Genomic DNA, 20,876 nt, shown 5'->3' with positions numbered 1-20,876 from the left:
TACTACTTCTCAAAAACTGTCCTATTTCTTGGTCTGTGTCCTTATTCATACTCTACTCAGCTTGGCTTCCTCATGCTTTAGTCCTAAACCACACTCCCTGCTGCACAGATCTCATGTCTGCATTCTTCTCCTGTGAGGTCTTCAGATCAGTCCCTCATGAGCGCTGTTTGACATGACAATCTATGCATAGAGTTTTGTCTACATGAACATGACATATTGTCTATTTTGTTGCAGCTTGTGAATGTTTCTGGCCTTGGCTCATTCTTTTCTCACACGGCTCTGACATGCACTGCAGACTTCACTGCGAGGATCTCTCTAGCCAGGAGACAGCCTCCTCTGGGGAGGTCAGGGCTGGAGCTAGGTCAGGTCTGGGTAGGTGGAGATTTTGGCTCATCGACCGGCTGACGTGGAGTGTTTGAGTCGGTTGCCAGGCAAAGAGGAAGGTTCTGATTTACCATTGCGTCTCTCGAGCAGCTTGTCGCAATTAGTGATGTCAGGAGGGAAAGAAACAAATATGAAGCATTTCTTCAAAGAGCAAGCATATCCTTCCCATGAGTTCATTCTTTCCTTGGGTTTCTCAAGGAAAAAGGGGCAAAAGTGCAGCCTATTTCTCTGCGGTCGAATTAAGTTTTGCAGGCCAGGGTTCTTTCTGTTCTCAGGGGCAAGGTGTCACATTTAGAGTCGACTGAATGATTGTAAGGCATAAAAACAGTGACACTGCATAAAAATGGCCATGAAAATGTAGTTTTCTCTTGTGGATCTTTTGAAAACTCTGAAACACATTTGTTTACGCAACAAGATGGATAATGGACAATGAAGTCGGTGACAGGTCTGAGCTGTGCCTAAGTTCTGCAGCACTATGCCTGTTTATTTGATGAAACAGCATGACAGCTTTGTTTAACGCACTGCTTACATTTCATTTGCCTGCAGTATTTTAGATAATATTTCACGGTGCTCTAGTTTGCGAGCCCTGGCTGTGTTGTTCATGGTTGCAGCTTTGCAGTGCCAAGTTTCCCCACTCTCCTCCTGGCTGTAGGTATCCCATGCAGAGGCCATCTGTCTCTCCTCCCCTAATGGCAAGGGTGGAGTCCTCTTTAAACACATCCCCCCTTTCTCTCCCTCCTTTTCCTACTTACTCCCAAATGCTTACTGTAAAACAAACAGAACATGGTATGGATGGAGTCTAGTTTCTTTGTATGCTTTGACAGGTCTGAAAGCTGACACACTCGGACACAAACTACGCACAGTAGCAGTTGGAGTGTCGTGTCAGGTAGCTGCAGTATGTGGAGCATGTTGGGGAGAAGCCTGGTCCGAGACACGTGTCTGCATACATCAACACAATGTCACGCATGCCAAGTATGTTGGTTTACTACTAAGACAACCAGTGCCGCAGGGTGATTTTGATCTTTTTGCCATCTATACTCTTGTACCACTTACAGATTTGTATTTGTAAATATTCATCTCACTGACTGCTGGTTTCATCACTGCAATATGATTTTGTGATATTGTGTCAAGCAAAACCACTGAGTTGTGCTAGAAAGGTGACAACAAACAGCTGTCCTGTCAGGTCAGATGACCGTGGAGAGGAGAATGCAAAACCCGCACGGCTCTGACCCTGATTCTCCCCCACACCAGTGCACCCAGAGGACTCGAGCAGAAGCAATGCAAACACAGGGTAACACATGCAGTGGTAACGCACATTATAGCAGCGCAGGCTTGTTTTAGACCAGGTCGTGATTCCAAGGTGGGAAAGAGATGTAAGCGGATCTCTCATTTAGAAATGAATGAAGTAAATTATAACCCAGTGTAACTTTCCCAAGTGTCTTTCCAAGTGGAAGACAAATAAGGCAGCCAGAGTTAAGTACTTGAGGTTAATAGGTTAAAAGCCTAAATGTAGTTTGGAGCTGTGCTTGATTAGTTTGCACAGCAACACAAGAAACACAAGGAAAATATTTTGAAAATGTGGGTCAGCAGAGAAAAAAACAAAAAGGACAGGCCATGTGATATCGCACAACATGAAACACAACGCAACATACATTTAAGACTCAGCAGCCATTCAAACAAAATGCCTGACTCTTACACACATGGTAACACACTTATTACTTATTTTGGAAGAGAGAATCTCTCCTTCCCTCCCTCTCTCACTCACTCAGTGTGTGTGTATGCATGTGTGTGTGTGTGTGTGTGTGTGTGTGTGTGTGTAATCACTAAAATTACAGGGGACGTAATGGAGCACGGGGAGCCTCAGCCTCCCTGGCTATATTCCTCACAAACCAAGATAGCATTGCTGTGGCTTACCACTCACATTCATGCCAAAGACTCAAAATACCAGCCAGTGGACCACTTTTATAAGCTTTACTCCATACACATCCGAGACTACGTACAAAGTGGAAATTTATGGCTCCCAAATATAGCTTACTCTTACTGCAACCGTGTCAAGAAAACTGAGATTTAGTGTTTTCAATATTTTGAATGAAATCACCTTTTTACATTTTATCTGCAAAACAAACATTTTCACAAGGTTTAATATGGATTTGTGCTACAATTCAGTCTTGACCACTCTTGTAAATCTTTGTAGAGCCTCTTAAAAGTGTTTAAGTGTACATATTTCTATCAATGACTCTTTTCTGTGATTGGGCTTACAGAAAAACTGGGACTATGATGGACTTTTTCCATTCGGAGCAGTAGCCATAGGCTTTAATTTAGGATTTGTTGAAGGTTACTCTGGGCTGCTTGTTTTTGTTTTGTTTTGTTTTTTTTGGGTTACAACCCAGTAGCGTGTGTGTCGACTGTTAAAGGCAGATTACATCCATACAACTCAGAAATTATGACCACAGAATCACACTCTCTTTCGTCTTGTATTGTTTTAAGTAACACTTTCAATTTTATTTATTTATCTGTTTATTTATATTTTGGTTGCTCTGGTCTTGACATAAGTAAAGATCCTCAGAGAACCGTAGCATTCAAAGTGGCCATTAACGTTCAAAACAAAGTTTACATGTGGCATTTGTTTGAAATGGGGCTTCAAGTCAAATTAAGGGTCTCATAAAGAGAGGGGATAAAACCATTAAGTTGCTTCGTTTTGTTTCATCTCCTTCCACAGTCTTTTTTCTTAACTGCAAAAAATGTTTTCTGATAATTAGCGGGGGGGTCAATCTGAGCATCCTGCGGTGCAAGTGTGTTGCTTATTAAGAGGGAAACCAGAGCACGCAGAGTAACCCAGATGAAGTCTGGTGTTTTTTTTCAACCCCAGGAAAACCATATCCAAAACAAATGACTCTTAATGTGACCATGGAAGAACAAGTGATTTTGATAGAGAGAGAGAGAAGAAAGAATGCATGATGCAGTAAAGTGCAGAAAGAATCAAGAATTGTATTTTAATCATCAGTCAAACTGCTCTTTTTGACATGAATCAAAATTTAAGGTGGCAGAAGGAAAAGCCTGGCACAGGTGGAAACGACACTTGCCCTGAATGTCACAACTTAATGTTTATGTAATTTTGCATGCTAGTTTTTTGTGAGTTGTCTCTCGGTACAGGTGGATGCAAAGTACCATCTCCATCGTACCAGTATAAACTAGTGTCCTATTTCCCAGCGTTAACACGGACTAGAACTGTAGAAGAGCGGGGAAAAAAACAGCTGAATTTTGAATCGTGATACCACACGTTCTGTAATATTACAGCTGTCACAATGGACAATTTCACAATTTCAATTTCACAGATATTTTTTCCACTGCTCGACACCATAAATGAAAATGTGTAATCTCTGGTGCCATCTTGAAAAGTCCAGTCCTCCAATTTGATTGTAGCTGCAACAATCATGTGCTGCTGTTCATCTGACTCTGAAACGTCTCTTTCTCTCAGCAGGTGTGAGCAGTAACCATGTGACCGTTCCTGACAAAGTGAACGCAGTGCTGGGGAAGAACATCACACTGGGCTGCAGAATAGAGGTGGGCTCCAACCTCAGTCTCACGCAGATCTCCTGGGAACGTCGACTTCCTTCAGGCACCATTACCTTGGCAGTGTTCAACCCCAAGTATGGAACTTCATTCTCTGACGAGTATGCCCAGCGTGTCTCTTTTGTTGCCCCTTCAATACAAGACGCCACCATTACCCTGAGAGAAGTTGGCTTCGCAGATATTGGATCCTACACCTGCAAAGTGGCGACATTTCCTCTGGGCAATACGCAGGCATCAACTTACGTCAATGTATTAGGTAAAATAGAATTCACTCACACCCACCATCTTTTTTGTCAGAGTAATTCTTCCTGCTGTTTGTATATCTCACTTATGAAAGCACAGAAATGGTTGTGAATGAGCTAAATTTAGGTGACCACTGAGTGTTCATCTTGAAGGAAAGATCATCCCCCAAAGGCCACCTAACCTTTTAAAATGCCCACCTGGACAGAGGCCATGTACTGTATATTTAAATCCCTGCAGGACTCTGCTGCTGTGTAGAAGCTGCTGTCGCATGGTGTCATCCCTCTCACCCACTGCAGTGTCATTTGCTGTGAAAAGTGCTACGTCAGGTTTTAAGTCACAGCAATGTATTACTGGCTTTTAGAAATGTTCACTAAGTCTCCGTAAGATCTTTGATGAGGTCACTCACATGCTGCATGTCCACTGTAAACACTTGAGACACAAGGAGTCCCTCCTCATGCGTAAACAGAATGCAGAAAGTTCAGACTGTCCCAACTTGATGCAACGTAGTTGCATGCAACAACAAGTTAATTGCAGGGTGTGATAAGGAGTGACTCTCATGACACTAAGTTGCATTTAACCAAGCTACATGAAAAGTTTCATATGTTGCACTAGTCTTAAAATGTCAATGTGCAGCTATTTCCCAGAGAGGTTTCTTGTTAGTTCTGCCCTCTTAACCCTTTGTTACTAATTATGAGCTGAGTAATTTGTATTTTGTAAAGCTCTCACAGACAGTGAAGAGGTAGACGACAATTTTGGCAGTCTGCGGTGTAGAAATATTTTCTATATAAATCTTTTCTATTTCTATCTCTTTTTACTGACTCACTCTGTTGTTACTAATAATGGGTATTTGATGCTGCAGTGTTTCCGACAGGTTAGCAAGGAGACTGAAGCAGTAGCGGATCGGGGGGGGGGATTCGCGATCGCGACGTATAAGTTTCACTTTTACCACGCACTGCTGTTATGCATGCTTACTTCTGTGTGTGTGTGTGTGTGTGTGTGTGAGAGAGAGAGAGAGAGAGAGAGAGAGAGGATGCCAATACGGAGCAGCGCTATGCGGAGATGAATGAACGGAACGATCGTCCGACCCGGGGGGTGGGATCAATTTGTGGCGCTTGGTCTTGATTCTGTGGCGCTGCGCCACACATTGGTCTACGTATGGGAAACACTGTGCTGTCGGTCAAAGTTGTTTGCCTTTATATTGATAAACTCCCAAAAAATCTAAGAAAAAAACAGAAGGCCACAGTAAATACACAGGATAGCAGCAAACACACGCTACACTGAGATTTGGTTTCTTTGTACAAATGTACAATCTCATAACCACTGTGAAATAGTGTAGGAACATACATGGTTCACACTGTGGACACAGCTCCCTTACCCCGCCACCTCTCTCTCTGAGGAGAATGAACGTTGAACTTTCTCTGTGGTCAGCATATGTTTCACACCTTAAATGGGTGCTTGGATTGCGCTCAGGCAGAGCTGAGAGTAGGGGATTGCTCTGTAGGCAGCAGCTTCTTCTCCCTGCAGAGACTAAAGAACACTTGAGTGATACATTGAGTGCTGCTGTGACAGCCACAGTGTCTGGGATCTCACAGAGTTCAATTACACCTTGCTGTTCTCCTCTCTTTGAGCAGTTTCTCAGACGTTTTTTTGTCTCAACATGCTCATGCTCATGCCCATAAACAAACACAGTTTACAATTTAGACGTAATTAGGGTGTGATTATGGTAGAAGTACATGTTCTTCGCAATCTGATATGTGTCATGTGGGAATTAGTTTATTCTACAAGGTATTTCTGTTAGAAAAAGCACATCTCAATTACAAGACCTAAAGTCAGCAGATTCCAGTTCCCATGGCGGTAATGAAGAGTGGCTTCTCCATCTCAGTTTTGTTTTGGGTTGACTCGTGCCTTTTTCACAAAGGAACAATGTGGCTGTATCCCAGCAGCTGGATCTCTCCTTACTTATGGATGCCATATCAGTGCGACAGTTGATAAACATACATCTATTATACACAGAATATTAGTTGTCCAGTGTTTGTCTGCTGTATTTGTTCCTGTTTAAACTTGACTCTCGAGTTCCCAGCTTTGATTTGTGTTTACTCTGAGATATGTGAGAGCACTTCATTTTCATTCCTTTTCAAATGAACTGAAGTAAAGCAATGAAAAGTCTCAATAATTGACCAGAATCACGACACACACACACACATCATAATGATTAACAGGTGCAGTGGACATTGACTTGATTTCAAGAGTCACACTCGGCATACAAACCTTTGCATGCATTCATTCAGCATCACTCAGCGCACTGTATTTGTATTGGCTTAACACTGTCTCACTCTGGTTTTCATCTCAAGCATTTACTGACCAGTTCAGCAGGAACTATGCCACAGTACATGAGCCAGAAGTCTCCACCAGTAAGCAAGAGGAAGGAACCAGAGGAGGAAAAACTAATTCATATAGGGAATGGCTTTGAATGACCCTTTGTTTTAAGTTGCTGACAGGTCTATGGGAAATTTATTGACCAACAGTTGACTTTCTTAAAAACAAAACACGCACACAGATTAAGTTGGTAAGATGTAACTGATGGTACATAAATTCCAAGAATCTGAGCTTTCTTCACATCTAAACTCTTTTCTTTTTTGTTTTATTGTTTCTTTTTTTTTTACTGAGTTATACTAATGAGAAGTTGTACCCCACAGAAAGATGGATAAAGTTGCTTACTGATGGAGGCAAAAAAAAAACTGAAGAGTGTCACAGTGTTTCTATTGTGAGAAATGTTTCATTTCTCCTTACAGTCTACTCAAATAAAGCTGGATGGTCCCCAGTGTCGGTGTGGAGTGAGTCATAAAGCTATAATCCATCCCATATCTCTTCTTGTTCACTGAACCATCAGCCAGCAAGGCCAGCCTCAGCCAACAGCTTACTTATAGATCATTTCAATGACCTTAGCTACTTGCCAGGTGTGTCTTCATCTGCACTTCCTTCGCTATTTGCGTCACAGACTCCAAACAAACAAAAATGACGGCTGTCGATTTCAAAACTGCTCTAGATCATCATACTAAACTGGCTGCTTCAAATTGTGAAAAGGATTCCTGGACATTTGGTTTTGGACTTCCTGCTGATGCAGGAGGACCACTGAACATTCAGCTAAAACCCTTCTGTATTGGGGTTCCCACCCTGACGTCGATGTTTGCCGTGAATATGTGGATCGGTGTGTACGTGGGCAAGAAAGGGCCAATGCTGCCACTTTGCTGAAAGGAAATCGTTACCCTTTCCCCTAAAGCATTTGCACTCATCCAAAGTGTTCCCCTCCCTTCCTGACAGCAACTCCAAATTAACACGTCTCTCTGATTTAGTTATTCTGAAGCTTCAGCCAGCTCGCCTCCTAACATAGAGCAACTACTGTTTATAGTCGGAGGCCTGCGAGGAGGGGCAGAGGGAAGTGAGTGAAGAATGTGAGGTGGATGACTGAGAACAGCATCCCCGCCCCTGCACTGGGTACAGGAGACGCCAGGTTATTTTTGGAAAAAGGGGGCTGTAAAGAGTTATTTGAATTTTGTTGTTGCACCTCCTGCTCAGCCGGGGTGCAGGACGGTGGGTGGCAGATGTCTTAAAGGTGATGGCCTTGTCTTGTGGATTACGCTGTTTGTGTGCCCCCACGTGCCGCCTTTAAAACTGTCACCGTTGCAGTTAAGTGGAGCAGCTGTTAGTGCTCTTGTAAGAGGGACAGGGATGGAGGAGGTTGTGCACTGCAAAATAGCAAAGAAACCAAAGAGGGAAATTCTGCAGCAACAATGCACAGAAGTGTCACGTTGTGTAACCTGTGTAGCCCGATCACTTCGCAACCTCCCTTTCACAGCAGACTCTCTATTGTATTTGGACTGTCTTTTGTCCTCCTTTATCTTGCTGGACTTTCTTGAGTCTCATGTCTAACACTTTGCGATTATCAAACAGGGCCCCATTTGTTTATTTTAGGCCTTCACTGCAGGCCATCAGGTAGAAAGTTGCATGATTCTGGTCACATCGCTCTCTCCCATGGATCTGTTTTGCTTCTCTATTGAGAAAATTCTTGTTGCATCTAAACCTCCAGTTATTCACAGGAAGCCAGTGTAACATTACCCCAGCTCTAAAGCACAAGGGGCCTACATTAACTCACTTCCTTGTCTTCCAGCACAACACAGTCAAATATAAATGTACAACACTGTCACTGTCAGATTCTGAAAATTTATATTTTTACCCCACAGTCGTACGGATACTTAGACACTGATCTGCTTTGTTGGAGCCATACAGTTAGACCAATAGATGTTATTGTTGTACACTATCCTTTCTCAAGCACATTGAACTCCAACAATAAAGACAGTAAAGATGCCTCCATATGATTGACTAGCATGGTTCATCAATTTTTAATGCATCTATGTGAAATGGAAGAAGTCAGTCTGTGCTCTTTAGCAGTTAAGTATACTGAGGCCACTTCCTCCTGTCCATATACTACACGATGGGCATTATTTATTCATATACATACACAAAAAGATCAATATGCATTTTGTAATCTTTTCTCCATTCTGCCTTCTCTTCTGCTCCTTCCTGTCTTTGCTCTCCTGCTCACAGTGGAGCCGAAGGTGTATGTGTCTGCTGGCCCCGCAGCTCTGCTGGATGGCGGGAACGAGTCACTGGTGGCCACCTGCATAGCAGAGCGTGGCCGCCCCACCGCCGAGGTTTTCTGGGAGACGGAGCAGCTGTACGGGCGAAGTGAGAAGGAAAGTCACGATGAGCCCAACAGCACCACCACCGTACACGTGCGCTACATGTGGGCGCCGCAGAGCGACGCCCAAGGGAAGACGCTCACCTGCGTGGTGCGCCACCCAGCCCTGCAAACAGAGTTCCGCATACCCTACACCCTAAATGTTCAGTGTAAGTGTTAAATGATTTAATTCCTGTGCTACTTGTTTCTTACATCTGAAGTGATAAATCAGGTTTTTTTTGTCACCAAATCTCATCACCAATGATTAGATCATGATTGTTCCTGATATATTGTGCTGCTCTGTACCAAGACTGGGAAGCCTTTAAAATTTCTAAATACGATACAAGATAACGTACACCTCTCTAGTGCAATGAAAACTGATTCTTCTGTTTATTTTGTCCCACATACACCACACTGCGCCAGCCACAGTCAAAAAGTCAGCCAAAAAAATGAGCGTATGTATTGATGATGCTTGTTTAAAATGAAATCTTCAGTTGGAATGAATGGTCCTTGAACAGAGAGCCACAGATATGCTTGCAAAGTCAAAAACTATTGAGAGACAGACAAAGATTGTCTTGGTTCTGGTGTTTTCAGGGGATGTATTGACAGAAAACTGCCAACAAATCCCTCAAAAACAAATGAAAATGCACAGAGAGACACAAATCAAATCAAATGTTTGTCTCAGTGGTTTTGTGGTATGATTTCAGCTTTCACCCCCTATGCTGAATTGCTTTGAAATTTTATGCTTCGAATTAGCTTAAGCACAAGGGCTGACTGTGTACAGTTGTGTTGTATGTGCTCAGGGTATTTTGTGACTGATGTTGATTTTATATTTTCATTTCATTTCAAAGAAACTGTGTTGTTCATCAGATGAACCTGAATTCAATTAACCCACCCGAAACAACCAAGTTTGATAATTACAATGTATAACAAAATAATGGCTGTTATTATAACTCTAATTGTGCAGATTTATGAATAGCCTTTCCACTACCTTCCCTCCTTTGCTCATAAAGGGGCCATTTAAGAGTCATCTTAATGTTATAATCATTGATGCATACTTCCTTGGCGAGCAGTACTAAGGGTTACTCTGTGTTTGGACTGTGAGTGCAGGCTAATGAAGGTGTTTTATGAAATATTGATCAGGACTCCGCAGGAACACAAGTAGCAGGAGGCTGCTGGGGGTAGCGGATGGAGACGCAGAAAAACCAAGGTTAATACAGGAAGAAAGGCGCTTTCCAGTTCAATAAATCATGTCAAATGCAGAGGCAAGGGATTTTAAGTGCAAAAGAAGCACAATTTCAACGTTGAACTGCGTGAAAAGGGTCAGTGGACACGATGAGCCGAGACATCTTCCTGTGTGCTGTAATGAGTTCCTCATTTGTCCTCCAGGGAAATCAAAATGAACAATTGGATATCTAAGTCGCTGTTTGCCATGTTTTATTACAGTGGCATGTGCTGGGCTTCATTTAGGCATACTCCTGCCTTCCTTTGTTTTGTTTTGTGTTTTTTCTTTGTCACGGTCGGCAGTAGAGTTTATTATGAGCCGCAGTACATCTGCAGTCAGACTGAGTCTGTCATTTTCTAACTTTCCACCAACCTAGGGCCATTTGTTTGTTCTCTTGGCTCACGTTCACCAGCAGGTCCTGCACCCTGCCGCAGTCCTGCACAGCCTTTGTTTTTGTCACCGCTCGCTTCTGTGCTTATAATGCATGCTTTGTTCTTGCTGGGAAAGCTCGTTTGTCATCAGGCTGCTGGGATCACAATGACTGATTAAGTTCTACTCTTTTACCTTTTGGAAAAAAATAAAATACATCCTGGTCTCACTGCTTTGACAACTCAAGACTCAACCTTGTGTGTAGGACGTTAGGGTTAGGGGTAAAACAGGGCCCCAGATAACATGCATCAGCATTGTTTTGTTCATTGAAAATAAAACCATGACCCTTTTGTCTTACTTTGTTTCACAGTTGCACCAATGGTGTCAATAACTGGACTTGACAAGAATTGGTACGTGGGTCAAGAGAACGTGAAGTTCATCTGTGGTGCCAAAGCGAACCCACCTGCCCGTCACTTCACATGGATCAGGTCAGTGTAACCCCCTACCCCCACCCCCCAGCATGGCGTTGGATTAAAACCTCAGATAAACCATTCTGGTAGATGATCACTCTATTGGTGCAGTGAGAATGTGATGATCCTGATGAATTGCAATGATGTCAGTTTTTTGTGGACGTCGCTATATTGTCTCTCAACCACACTTCTTTGTACTAACCACAAACAAAATATAAAAACATACATCTATACTCGGTTGAGAGTGCACATCAACCTCTGGCAGAATGCTGATTCAACCGCAGAATCCCTTAAAATGCACTTTCTTAAACAGTGGCTCAGAAAATATTTCACTGTGTGGAAGTGAAGCAGAAAACCTCTAACTAATCACTGGAAACAGAAAGTCACAATTTTCCAGGATCTGAATAACTCATTTTATTTTTCTAATACACTGTAGTTTTTTTTTGTTTTGTTTTTTGCATTACTTTATTTACTTTATGAGACTCTAAACCAGCTACACGTTGCTGTTATACCAGATTGTTCAGCAGTAAACTGTTTGTGCCCTTTGCACTTGAGCTACACTCATCTAATTTTGGACCTTGGAGTCACTGGGATGTTGCTAAAACCTAATTCAGGGACTGCGTCCTCTGAAAGCTCCAAGGTTGTTGGTGCCTAATGTTAAATTACATAGCATATTCTGGACCTCTGAAAAAGCCGGTGTAGAATGTAAATATTGAGGTTAGGCAGAAACTCCACTCTTGTTCCTTTTTTAGCAGAACAGATTAAAACTTCATCATGTGCGTAATGATGAATTGGCTGAATTTACCAAAGGTATACAGCAACAATACATGTCAACAGAGCTTAGAAAGTTGTTTTTAATGACTGATGAGGATGACTATCTATGTATGTTTGTTTTATTGATGAGCAGTTTAGCAACAAATAGGCAACAAGCAACTCGTTACTGTTGCCCATTAATTGCTGGTTAATTGATCACGTTACACAGTTTGTAACTGTGTAACTAACAAAAATTAGGTAGTGAAGAAGCTCCTGTCTGCAAATTACCTCCAGCATAACTTTGGCGCTCGGACACTGGAGCTGTCGAATGCACTGCTGCACCCATCGGGAGAGCGGCTGCTATAAATAAAAGATTCCAAACGGTTCATGCATCAGAGCAACACTGGTCTATTGGCAGCTCTTTGTCATCATCTTGCTTTGAAAACAAAAAATATGGTCTCATTTGAGCTGACAGTACTAGTGAAGTCTAGACAGCCAAGCTCTTTATTTTCTTTTTTTTTTCTTTTTCTGTCCAGCCTTGTGTTCATGTAGAAATCTTTTCTCCTCAACTGATGGAAGTGCAGTCAGCTCAAATTATCCCAGTCATGTGATCACATCGTAGTTGCAACAGGCCAACTAAACCAACAAAGCAGTGATGTCATTGCATGTCATGGGTAGTTTTTGTTAATGTACAGTATTTTTTTTTTTTTCAGTTATACTTTTAAAGCATGTCTCATAAACCTATAGTAATGATATACATATTATAGTTTTGTATGCACGTTTGATGTACTGTACACTTGTGTTTAATTTATGGACAGGTTGGATGGATTGATGCCAGAGGGTGTCGAGATCTCAAACAATAGCTTCTCTTTCACTCGCCCATTGGAGCGCAATGACTCCGGAGTATATCGCTGCGAAGTGATGAATGACATTGGTCTTCGCAGTCAGAATGTAAACCTCTGGGTACAAGGTATGTTATGCCCTCTTCAGTCAGTTTCTTAAACATTGTTTTTTTCCCCCTTTTTTTTTCTCCTCATCTTCCCACTTCAGTAAATTACTCATAATCACTGAGAAATCACAGCCCCTTTCACATTCACCCTACCTTTCTGACGTAAGATTTCCTTCTCAGTGAGATCAGCCCTCAGTTCAACCCTTCTAGCAAAGCTAAGCCCCCGTATAGATGTCCTTGCCCAGATCCACTTTCACACATTCCTGGCAATGGAGGAGCACAGAGTGCAGATAAAGAGTATCAATCCCAAACATTTCCAGCGTTGTGGTTTTGGCAACATTAGATTTTCTCAGATAAGGAAGTGGGTGTTTACCCTTGCTGGTTCTGCAAACCATGCACCCATGTAGCCTCTCTCCATGTTTTGTTAAAGGTCAGGTTTCACAGCGGGACATAATGAATTGTGTTCACAGATTTGCAGTACTCAGACATATGTGTCTATACCCCATAAAATATGTTATTCAATGGTGTATTGTACTCTTAAAGCAGTTCTCCATGTAATGTGACCACGTGATTTACTTTGACCCAGCACTTCAAAGATTAAAACTGATTGTAAGAAAGGGAACTTTCCCTCAATCATTAATAGGGGTCTCCCGGCATTTTGATTTGTTAAATGCTGTTGATTCATTGACATAAATCCTTGTCAGAAAACTCGCACTGAACTCAACTTGTCCCGTCTGCTTCCTCTGTCTGTCCATGATTTGCTACTTGACTTCATTATTGTAAAAGTCAGGGCGTGGATCCTGAGAACTCTGCATCGCTTTTTATTTTCATTTCTCCTCTGCTCCTTTTAATCCTTTTCCAAACAAAGCAACTGCTGCTTTTGGACACGTACTCTGCTAACACACACAGTCCTTTAGTTTCTCACTGTCGAGAGGAAAGAGCTGGATGAGCCCCAAAAATTGCTGTCAGGCTCCATCTGTGTAGAGGCCTGGGTTTGGAGTCCTGCTCCAAACGAAAGCACAGCTGACATCCTGTCCAGGACAGACTTGCACTGAGCAATTATCTTGCTTCTCTTGTCAAATATTACGACTTGGCCATGCGGCCTCTCGCCTTCCTTGCCTGTGGGAGATAGCCAGGTTGAGAGCAGTTTTATCCCCCACCCCCTCCACGGCTGCTCAGCATAGCTCTCTCACGTTCCCAGTTGTCTCTGTAGCCTTGTGGTTTTTGGCTGCTTGTCTCTCAGATGATCAGCTACATGGTTACAGATGCTCATAACCTACCTGAGTTTAAAATTTCCCGCTGCAGGGTAGGATTGGCGATGACTGACGAAGTACACCATCGTCAGTGTATCAGTTCGCTGACCTTGATCCATCTCCATCATCCCCTCTCATGCTTTTACTTTACGCTGATCCCTGGAGCTCACACACAGTGTATAATTGCAGGTAATTAGATTCTTACTCAGTTACACAAATTGTGGAAATCATTACAGCTCTACGGGAATTCCGGTTTCAGTAACTAGTACCTAAAACCCTCCTGGAGATGCAGACCTCTATTAGTGCAAGTCATATTGCTTTGTAGTCGGGCCTTTGATGTGCCTGTGCAGAGACTGACTCTTGGTATCAGGCTGCTCTTGGCCCCAGAGGCTGGAGGTCAGAACGGAGACGCTTATCCTGACCTTGAGCCCCGCGCAGCTCTTTTCTCTGCGGCTCTGGCTGCTATCACAAACACCGGCCGCGGGAGGACAAATCAGATGCAGGAACCTCACATCGATCACAGTGTTTCATCGTCTCACATGACTTCCCCACAGCAGGGTTTAGAAAGAAAGGGGGTAGAGCTAATCGCACTCACTCAGATGCTCATGAGTGCATGTCCTCTGTCTCTCTCTCATGCTCACACACACAATGACATTTAGCACTTAACCTCTCTCTGCTCTTCTCATTTCCCTCTTTTTTTGCTTCACAGCACAGCTTTCAACAGACTCTCCGGTCTCAGGAGAAACAAGTCTCTGCCCCAACACCGCACAGTGTTATAAATTAATCTAAAAACCATTCACACTTGCTTTGTCAGTCGTTACAGAACATAAAGCGCAGTTGTTCTCCTCTTTAGTTTTATAATTTCTCACTTCATCTGCTGCCTCTCCTCTCTGGTTTTAAATCTTTTCATCACATCTTCACTCTGTAGATCCTCCCCCAACCACCACAGCCCCCAGCACCACCGCATCCCTCCTCCATGACACATCTGGAACCGGCACAGCCAAGGACCAGCAGAGAGCCCTGTTCACCTCCCCGACCCTGGCTTCCTTATCTGACAGCAGCCTGGGTACGATAGTCGGAGGGGCAGTGGGCGGAGTTCTCTTCCTGATCCTCCTGCTGATCCTGGGCGGGGCCTGTTTCATGCGCCAACGCAGAACCTTCAGGGGCGACTACTACACCAAACAGTACCTGGGACCCTCCGACATGCAGAAGGAGTCTCAGCTGGATGTCCTGCAGCCACACGAGCTGCAGGAGGTCTACGGGGACAAGACGAGCAAAGGCAGCCAGGAGCTGAAACCCAAACTGGGCGGAGACATCATTTACCCTGACTACACCCCTGAACGCAAGGATAGGGACGACTGGGCTGACCGGGGGGACGCCCACAGGGGCCTCAAGGAGGGCAACTACTACCCCGATCACTACAACACCCAAAACATGCATCCCTGTGGGCCTCCCGTGCACAGCCCCATCGTGAACAATGGCTCCCCCTACCTCCCGGAGGACTGCTATGACAATGGCACAGACAGCGACTATGTGTCGCACATGGACGGATCTGTGATCTCACGCAGAGAGTGGTATGTCTGAGGAAAAACAGCAAAGAAAAACAAACAGACTAATGACTGACTGAGAATAATTCAACAGTGACAGATATAAATATCATTCAAGGTTGTGTCATTTCAGTTAAAGGATGAACAAAATTTTCTCAGTTTCACAACGAGCTCTTCAAAACAGTTCTGCTCTGCCTTGATTGTAACCACTTAACCTTAAGGACGTGTTTGTGGATTGTATTACGTTTTTGTAGCGTTTCAAGGAGCTACACATTCGCTGGACGGCCTCAGTCATATAATCTGCGTAGGCTTCAGAGGCTTTGGCATACAGCGACGTTTCGACTGGTGTGAATGAGGTTTTGTATTCTGCTTGTTTGTTTGCACCTGTCTCTGAAGACAGGTCAGGTGGTCAGGTGGTCAGACCTTCGTTAGTGAAGTATTTATATCCCTGACACCCTGAGCTTTGCTCCCATAAAACCTCACAACTTCTGTGGCATTTTGAAAGTACTCTCTTGTTGCTTACAGCCTTTTCATACATGTGGTGTGTTTATCATGGCTGCGGTAGTATTTAAAGCAACTTGTATTGCATGATTTTTCTTCAAGAACAAAAGTTAAAAACAAATTAAAGGGAAAGTCACATGATGAAAAGGGAGAATTACACAGGCATTGTACCGAGGGAAAAGAAAGGTGACTGATGCTACAGTACCTCACAAAAAACACAGCCCCTTGTAAACTTTAAGTTAAGTTATTAACTAACTCTTTCTTTTTGGGGCATTTTCTGTAAATTACTCATTTAATAGCCTGTAACCTGACAGAAATAGAGAGAGGGGTCACTCTCTGGAAGTTCTTTTACTCTTAGCCTCAGTTCAGCTTAACCAAACAAACTCATTCGATGAATAACTCTTTGAAGGTTGGATTTCAACCATGATTTGATTTCATGCTGCACATGGTGCGAGTAGATTTCCACACAACAGCAGGACAGAGTTAAGTTGAGTTACCTTACTGAGGACTCGGAGGTGATGAACAATAGCCCTCAGCATTAGCTGTGGAGACAAATATTTAGTGTTTCCTGTGGCTGTTTCACAATAAGAGCCACCCTATGTTACATTGGATAATGTGAAGCAGCAGCAGACTTGGTTTGGTTTTCATTAGCAGTAACTTAATGCAGTTCTGACACCGTTTAAAGAGAACAAACAGTAAACAAGAGCTGATCAGGATTGCAGACACGCGAAACTCTGCCACCATCAAAACTACTATATAGAGATAATTACTGAATGTAAACACTAAATAGCACCTACAAAAAATGTCAGCTTTATTAAGTATCAAAAAGAGGGTTTGACTCTGTAAAGTCTTATGGACTACAACTTTATTCAGTACACTATTATCAGTATTAATATGTCTTAATGCAGTCACTTCCTTGCAGTGAAAAAGCACAACTCTTATTTCATTTGAAGCAAACATCAAAGGAAGCCAACAGGGCCTTGGCCTCCTCTTTGTAGCCATGATAACAGGCTGTATCGCCATCTTTGCCAGTTTCCCTCCTCCTCATCCTCGGGTTTCTGTCTGCAAGACTCACACCAATTGGTCATTAAAGGTTTTTTTTCTTTATTTAAACATGGGATCAAAGCAATGTGTTATAAATACCAGATGTGACTATAACAGCTGTCATCATCTGACATTATGTTGCTCCATAAACCACCAACGGTTTCACTGCTCCCGCTCACCACTCTACAGTCATCATGACGGTGAATAAGCAAAATACTTTTATTAAAAAAAGAAATAACTAGAGGAGCAAAAAACAAACAGATCCCTCAGCTTTAGTTTGTATGTGTTTGAAGTCTGATTACTCAGATACCTCAGAAACATTGTGAGTGTCTGACATCACTACTGATCAGAGAACAGGCTATAATGTTGGGGTTTGGCTCCTCGGCAGCTCCTCTGTGGATATACAGCCATCATGGAAACTAGAAACTTAATCCATGAGTGAAAAAAATCAGTTTAAGACCCATCTAGGTTAGAGCTGTCTCTGTAATGGCTCCCCAAGGGATTTATGTTTTTTCTTTCCTTTTCCTACAAACAACAAACCCAGTGACATTAAGTTGAAACAAAAGAGTTGACATCATCAGTGATCTCATCTCTCACTGCTTGATTTGACCTTACACTTTTCCACTTAGTGCTTCTTTTTTCTTTTCTTTTTTTTTTGTTCCTTCAGGAATGATACATGGATCAAAGTGGCCTCTGCAAAGCCTCACATGAAAGGGGAAACATACCCTTTTTGGAAAGATCCCATTTAGTCAATCAGGGTGTTTGTTGCTAAAAGGAGCAACCATATATGTGTATCACAGTGAGATCAGGGCAGGGGGTTGAATATATTTTGAGGGCTCCCTCTTTCTTATTGGGGTTTTATAGATTGTGGGTTCACGTTTCTCTTTTCTTTAACCCTTCTCCACCCATGCCAGGGCTTTGGTCGAACGTTTAGATGTCTGAGAATAAACTACTTTAATCTCTTCAGCCCACTCTCACTCTCATCGTCGCACACACGCACTCGACCACCGCACATCTGCCACTGCTGCCCACATTCAAAGAGCAGTCCTCACCTCAAACCCTCAGCTTTTTAATTAAATTTCATTTTTCTTCTCATCGCACTTGGCAATGAAAGTGCTCGAACCAGACGAGACAGTAAATAGCACATCCATGTCTACATGCACACTTTTTTTATTTTAAATGGCTGATTCATAGCTGTCATCTTGTTTCTTATTTGGTAACGTTGCTCCGAGCAAACTGCTGTCTCTGAACTTCTCATCAATTTCTGCCTCATCTCTAAAGACTGTTTGACAAAAGCAAAATGAGCTGAAGTGATGAATGTTTTTTAATGTTTTTTTTGGTTCACTCAACTGGTTGCATTTAAATTTAAGTTATTCGCCTCCTACTACGCTCATTATTTCTCATCACTAATGTTTATATACATGTACATAATGCTAATACGTTAGTGTAAAATTAGCTATTCTCAGTTTCATTTATATGTTCATGTACAGTTTGTTCTGGACTCCCCTACTGAATATTTGGTGCCTTAGAAGGGCTGAGCAATGCACAGAAACTTTAAAAAAAAATGACAAAGATAATATCAAAGAGGAGGGCTGACTGGTCCTTTAATATGTCTTCCATATTGATATTTAAGATTTGCTGTTATAAAAACATCGGAGTACACAAAAGGTTGGTTGTCATGCCTTATACTCTTTGAATGGACACGTGTAACATGTTGGTTACTAAGAAAATTGTAATAAGTATAGTTTCACTGGGAATTGAGGCAAGCCAGATTCATAGAAAATATTATTGTCCTGTAAATATGCTGGCTGTTTTTTTTAATTATTATTATTGAAAACAAATCTTATTTTTTGTATGAGGTCTGTAATTTTCACAGAGTATTAGTTTATCTTACGAGCGTCTGAGGAGCTCTTTCCTCGTGGCAAAGTAGAGGGCGATCCTGTTTTCACAGCGTTTTTCTATGTGTTCTTGAGAGTTTCTGACCAATTATTTTCTATGTTGTATTTGAATGATTGATGTCTCACAGGAATCAGAGATGAAAGTGCGGTAGATTGTATTTTGTTCCTTTGTTTGCAATAAAAGTCCACCATTATTGCACTGGCATGTGTCCTGGGATTCTGCTTTCACAGAGTAGGATTTTTAATTTAGAAGTTCTTTCACTTGCATCAGTGGGTTTCTTTAGTTAATAAATGCTGTCAATATGGTTTTCTAATTGCCTATGTTAATCTACAGCTCACTGGGTACACACAGTGAATGAGAAAGACACAAACGCATTAAGAACAATAGAATACCTATCCACTGTTAGATTATTGTGATCAGGAATGTTTCCTCCATGGTCCTTTTTTTATATTTATATATTAATAGCAAAAAAATACTTGTGATCTGGTCCCCGCTCTTGGCAGTGTCAAAGCTGTTGTGGAGATTTGGAGCATTATCTGAGTTGAAAGCTCCGGAAGATCCACTTGTGGACAAAACAAATGTTGACAAATTTTACAATCAAGCCTGCAATGGCAGCTACACACATGATGATTGCAGTGGTGAATCTATCAGACAACTAACTAACAGCTACTTCTGTAATTTTCCTCCAGAGCTTTCAGCCACATGTCGTGATAATGACCAATGATAACCAGCTGTTATCTGACCAGTCTCCCATACTTACAATCTGACATCCGAGCCACAGGATGTGGGTGAAAGCTCTGTGGAAAAACATACGTAAGATGATTTTGAGTTACCATATTTTGTAGTTTATATTGAGTTATTTAGCTTCTATGAGATAGCAGCAGTTGAGATACAGGCAGGAAACCTGTGGCAGAGAGAGCGGTGCAATGGGAAACAACAGTCTGTGGTTGCAGTTGAACTGGTGACATTGTTACATGGTGCAACAACAACAGGGTGTAACTGATGCTTTGGATTCAACTGATAAACGTTGTGGTAAACTGCAAGTCCTCACACCAATGTGATATGTTTGTTAAATTAATCTCCGTGGACTTTGTGCTATGGGATCTTTATTAAATGGGCTTGTGTTTGGTCTCAGGCATGTCCTAACATTGTAAGTTAAATGGCTCTGATTGGGAGATGGCTGTATTTCATCCTGTGTTAGTTAATATTAGGTAAAATAAATACAAGTTATGAGTTTGAGGATTTACAGTAGCTGTCAGTTTGTGACTTTTTACTCACCAGGACTTTTAAATATTACTTAATAGATATACAATAAAGAATACCAGAATTTTGGTAGTTTATGTCTCAAATGTGAGAATTTGCTACTATTCACTATTTCATATTTTGAACATTTTTGGGGTTTGGACTGTTGCAACTATTAGACCTGGTCACTTGTCAATGTCACTTACTGACATTTATAACTTATTTAACTGAAATCCACGAATGCCTAAGCAGACAGACAGTTTTTCCTCCATCTGAAGTGAAGAAGTGATTAAGACCAGTGGCCATCAGTCTCTGTCACCTTCGGCCTCTTCCACTGTCCACACCTGTGATAGTAACTAACTGACCCATTTCACACAACTCTCCGTCCTGCCTAACTCAGCACCCTCTTAATCACTGCTTCACAGAGCGAGGCGATCGAGGCCGCTGCCTTTTTGTCACACCTGCGTTGACTGGAGGGTCGACTGACCACCCACAGCTCCCTCCTGTCACACATCTGTCCTCAGAGAATAAGATGTGCCCCCTTAAAAGTCGTGAGCTCCTCAAACTGAAATAACGCCCTCAAAATATTTACAAAGGAATTTACAATGACATCCCTAATCCAGGCCCTCCCGCTCTAAGTGCTTGTGTTTAATTCCTAGTGTTAACCTGGCTTCAGAGGTGGCACA

At 42.3% G+C, this 20,876-nt stretch overlaps 1 protein-coding gene across 1 annotated transcript in view; it reads left to right on the top strand.

The window, feature by feature from the left end:
- nectin3a (nectin cell adhesion molecule 3a) overlaps positions 1 to 19,146 on the top strand; it is a 31,984-nt gene extending 12,838 nt beyond the window's left edge. Inside the window, exons 2-6 of the mRNA XM_085796074.1 lie at positions 3,866 to 4,213; positions 8,806 to 9,108; positions 10,903 to 11,020; positions 12,574 to 12,725; positions 14,886 to 19,146. Coding sequence (XP_085652200.1) covers positions 3,866 to 4,213; positions 8,806 to 9,108; positions 10,903 to 11,020; positions 12,574 to 12,725; positions 14,886 to 15,541 — 1,577 coding nt within the window. The 3' untranslated portion in view covers positions 15,542 to 19,146. The remainder of the gene's footprint in view (positions 1 to 3,865; positions 4,214 to 8,805; positions 9,109 to 10,902; positions 11,021 to 12,573; positions 12,726 to 14,885) is intronic.
- The last annotated feature ends 1,730 nt before the right edge of the window (positions 19,147 to 20,876 follow it).

Source organism: Trachurus japonicus, chromosome 13 (genome assembly GCF_045865225.1).
Source record: "Trachurus japonicus isolate A0001 chromosome 13, Traja_1.0".
Classification (NCBI taxonomy): Eukaryota; Metazoa; Chordata; class Actinopteri; order Carangiformes; family Carangidae; genus Trachurus; species Trachurus japonicus.
This window is presented reverse-complemented; position numbering and strand designations above follow the sequence as displayed.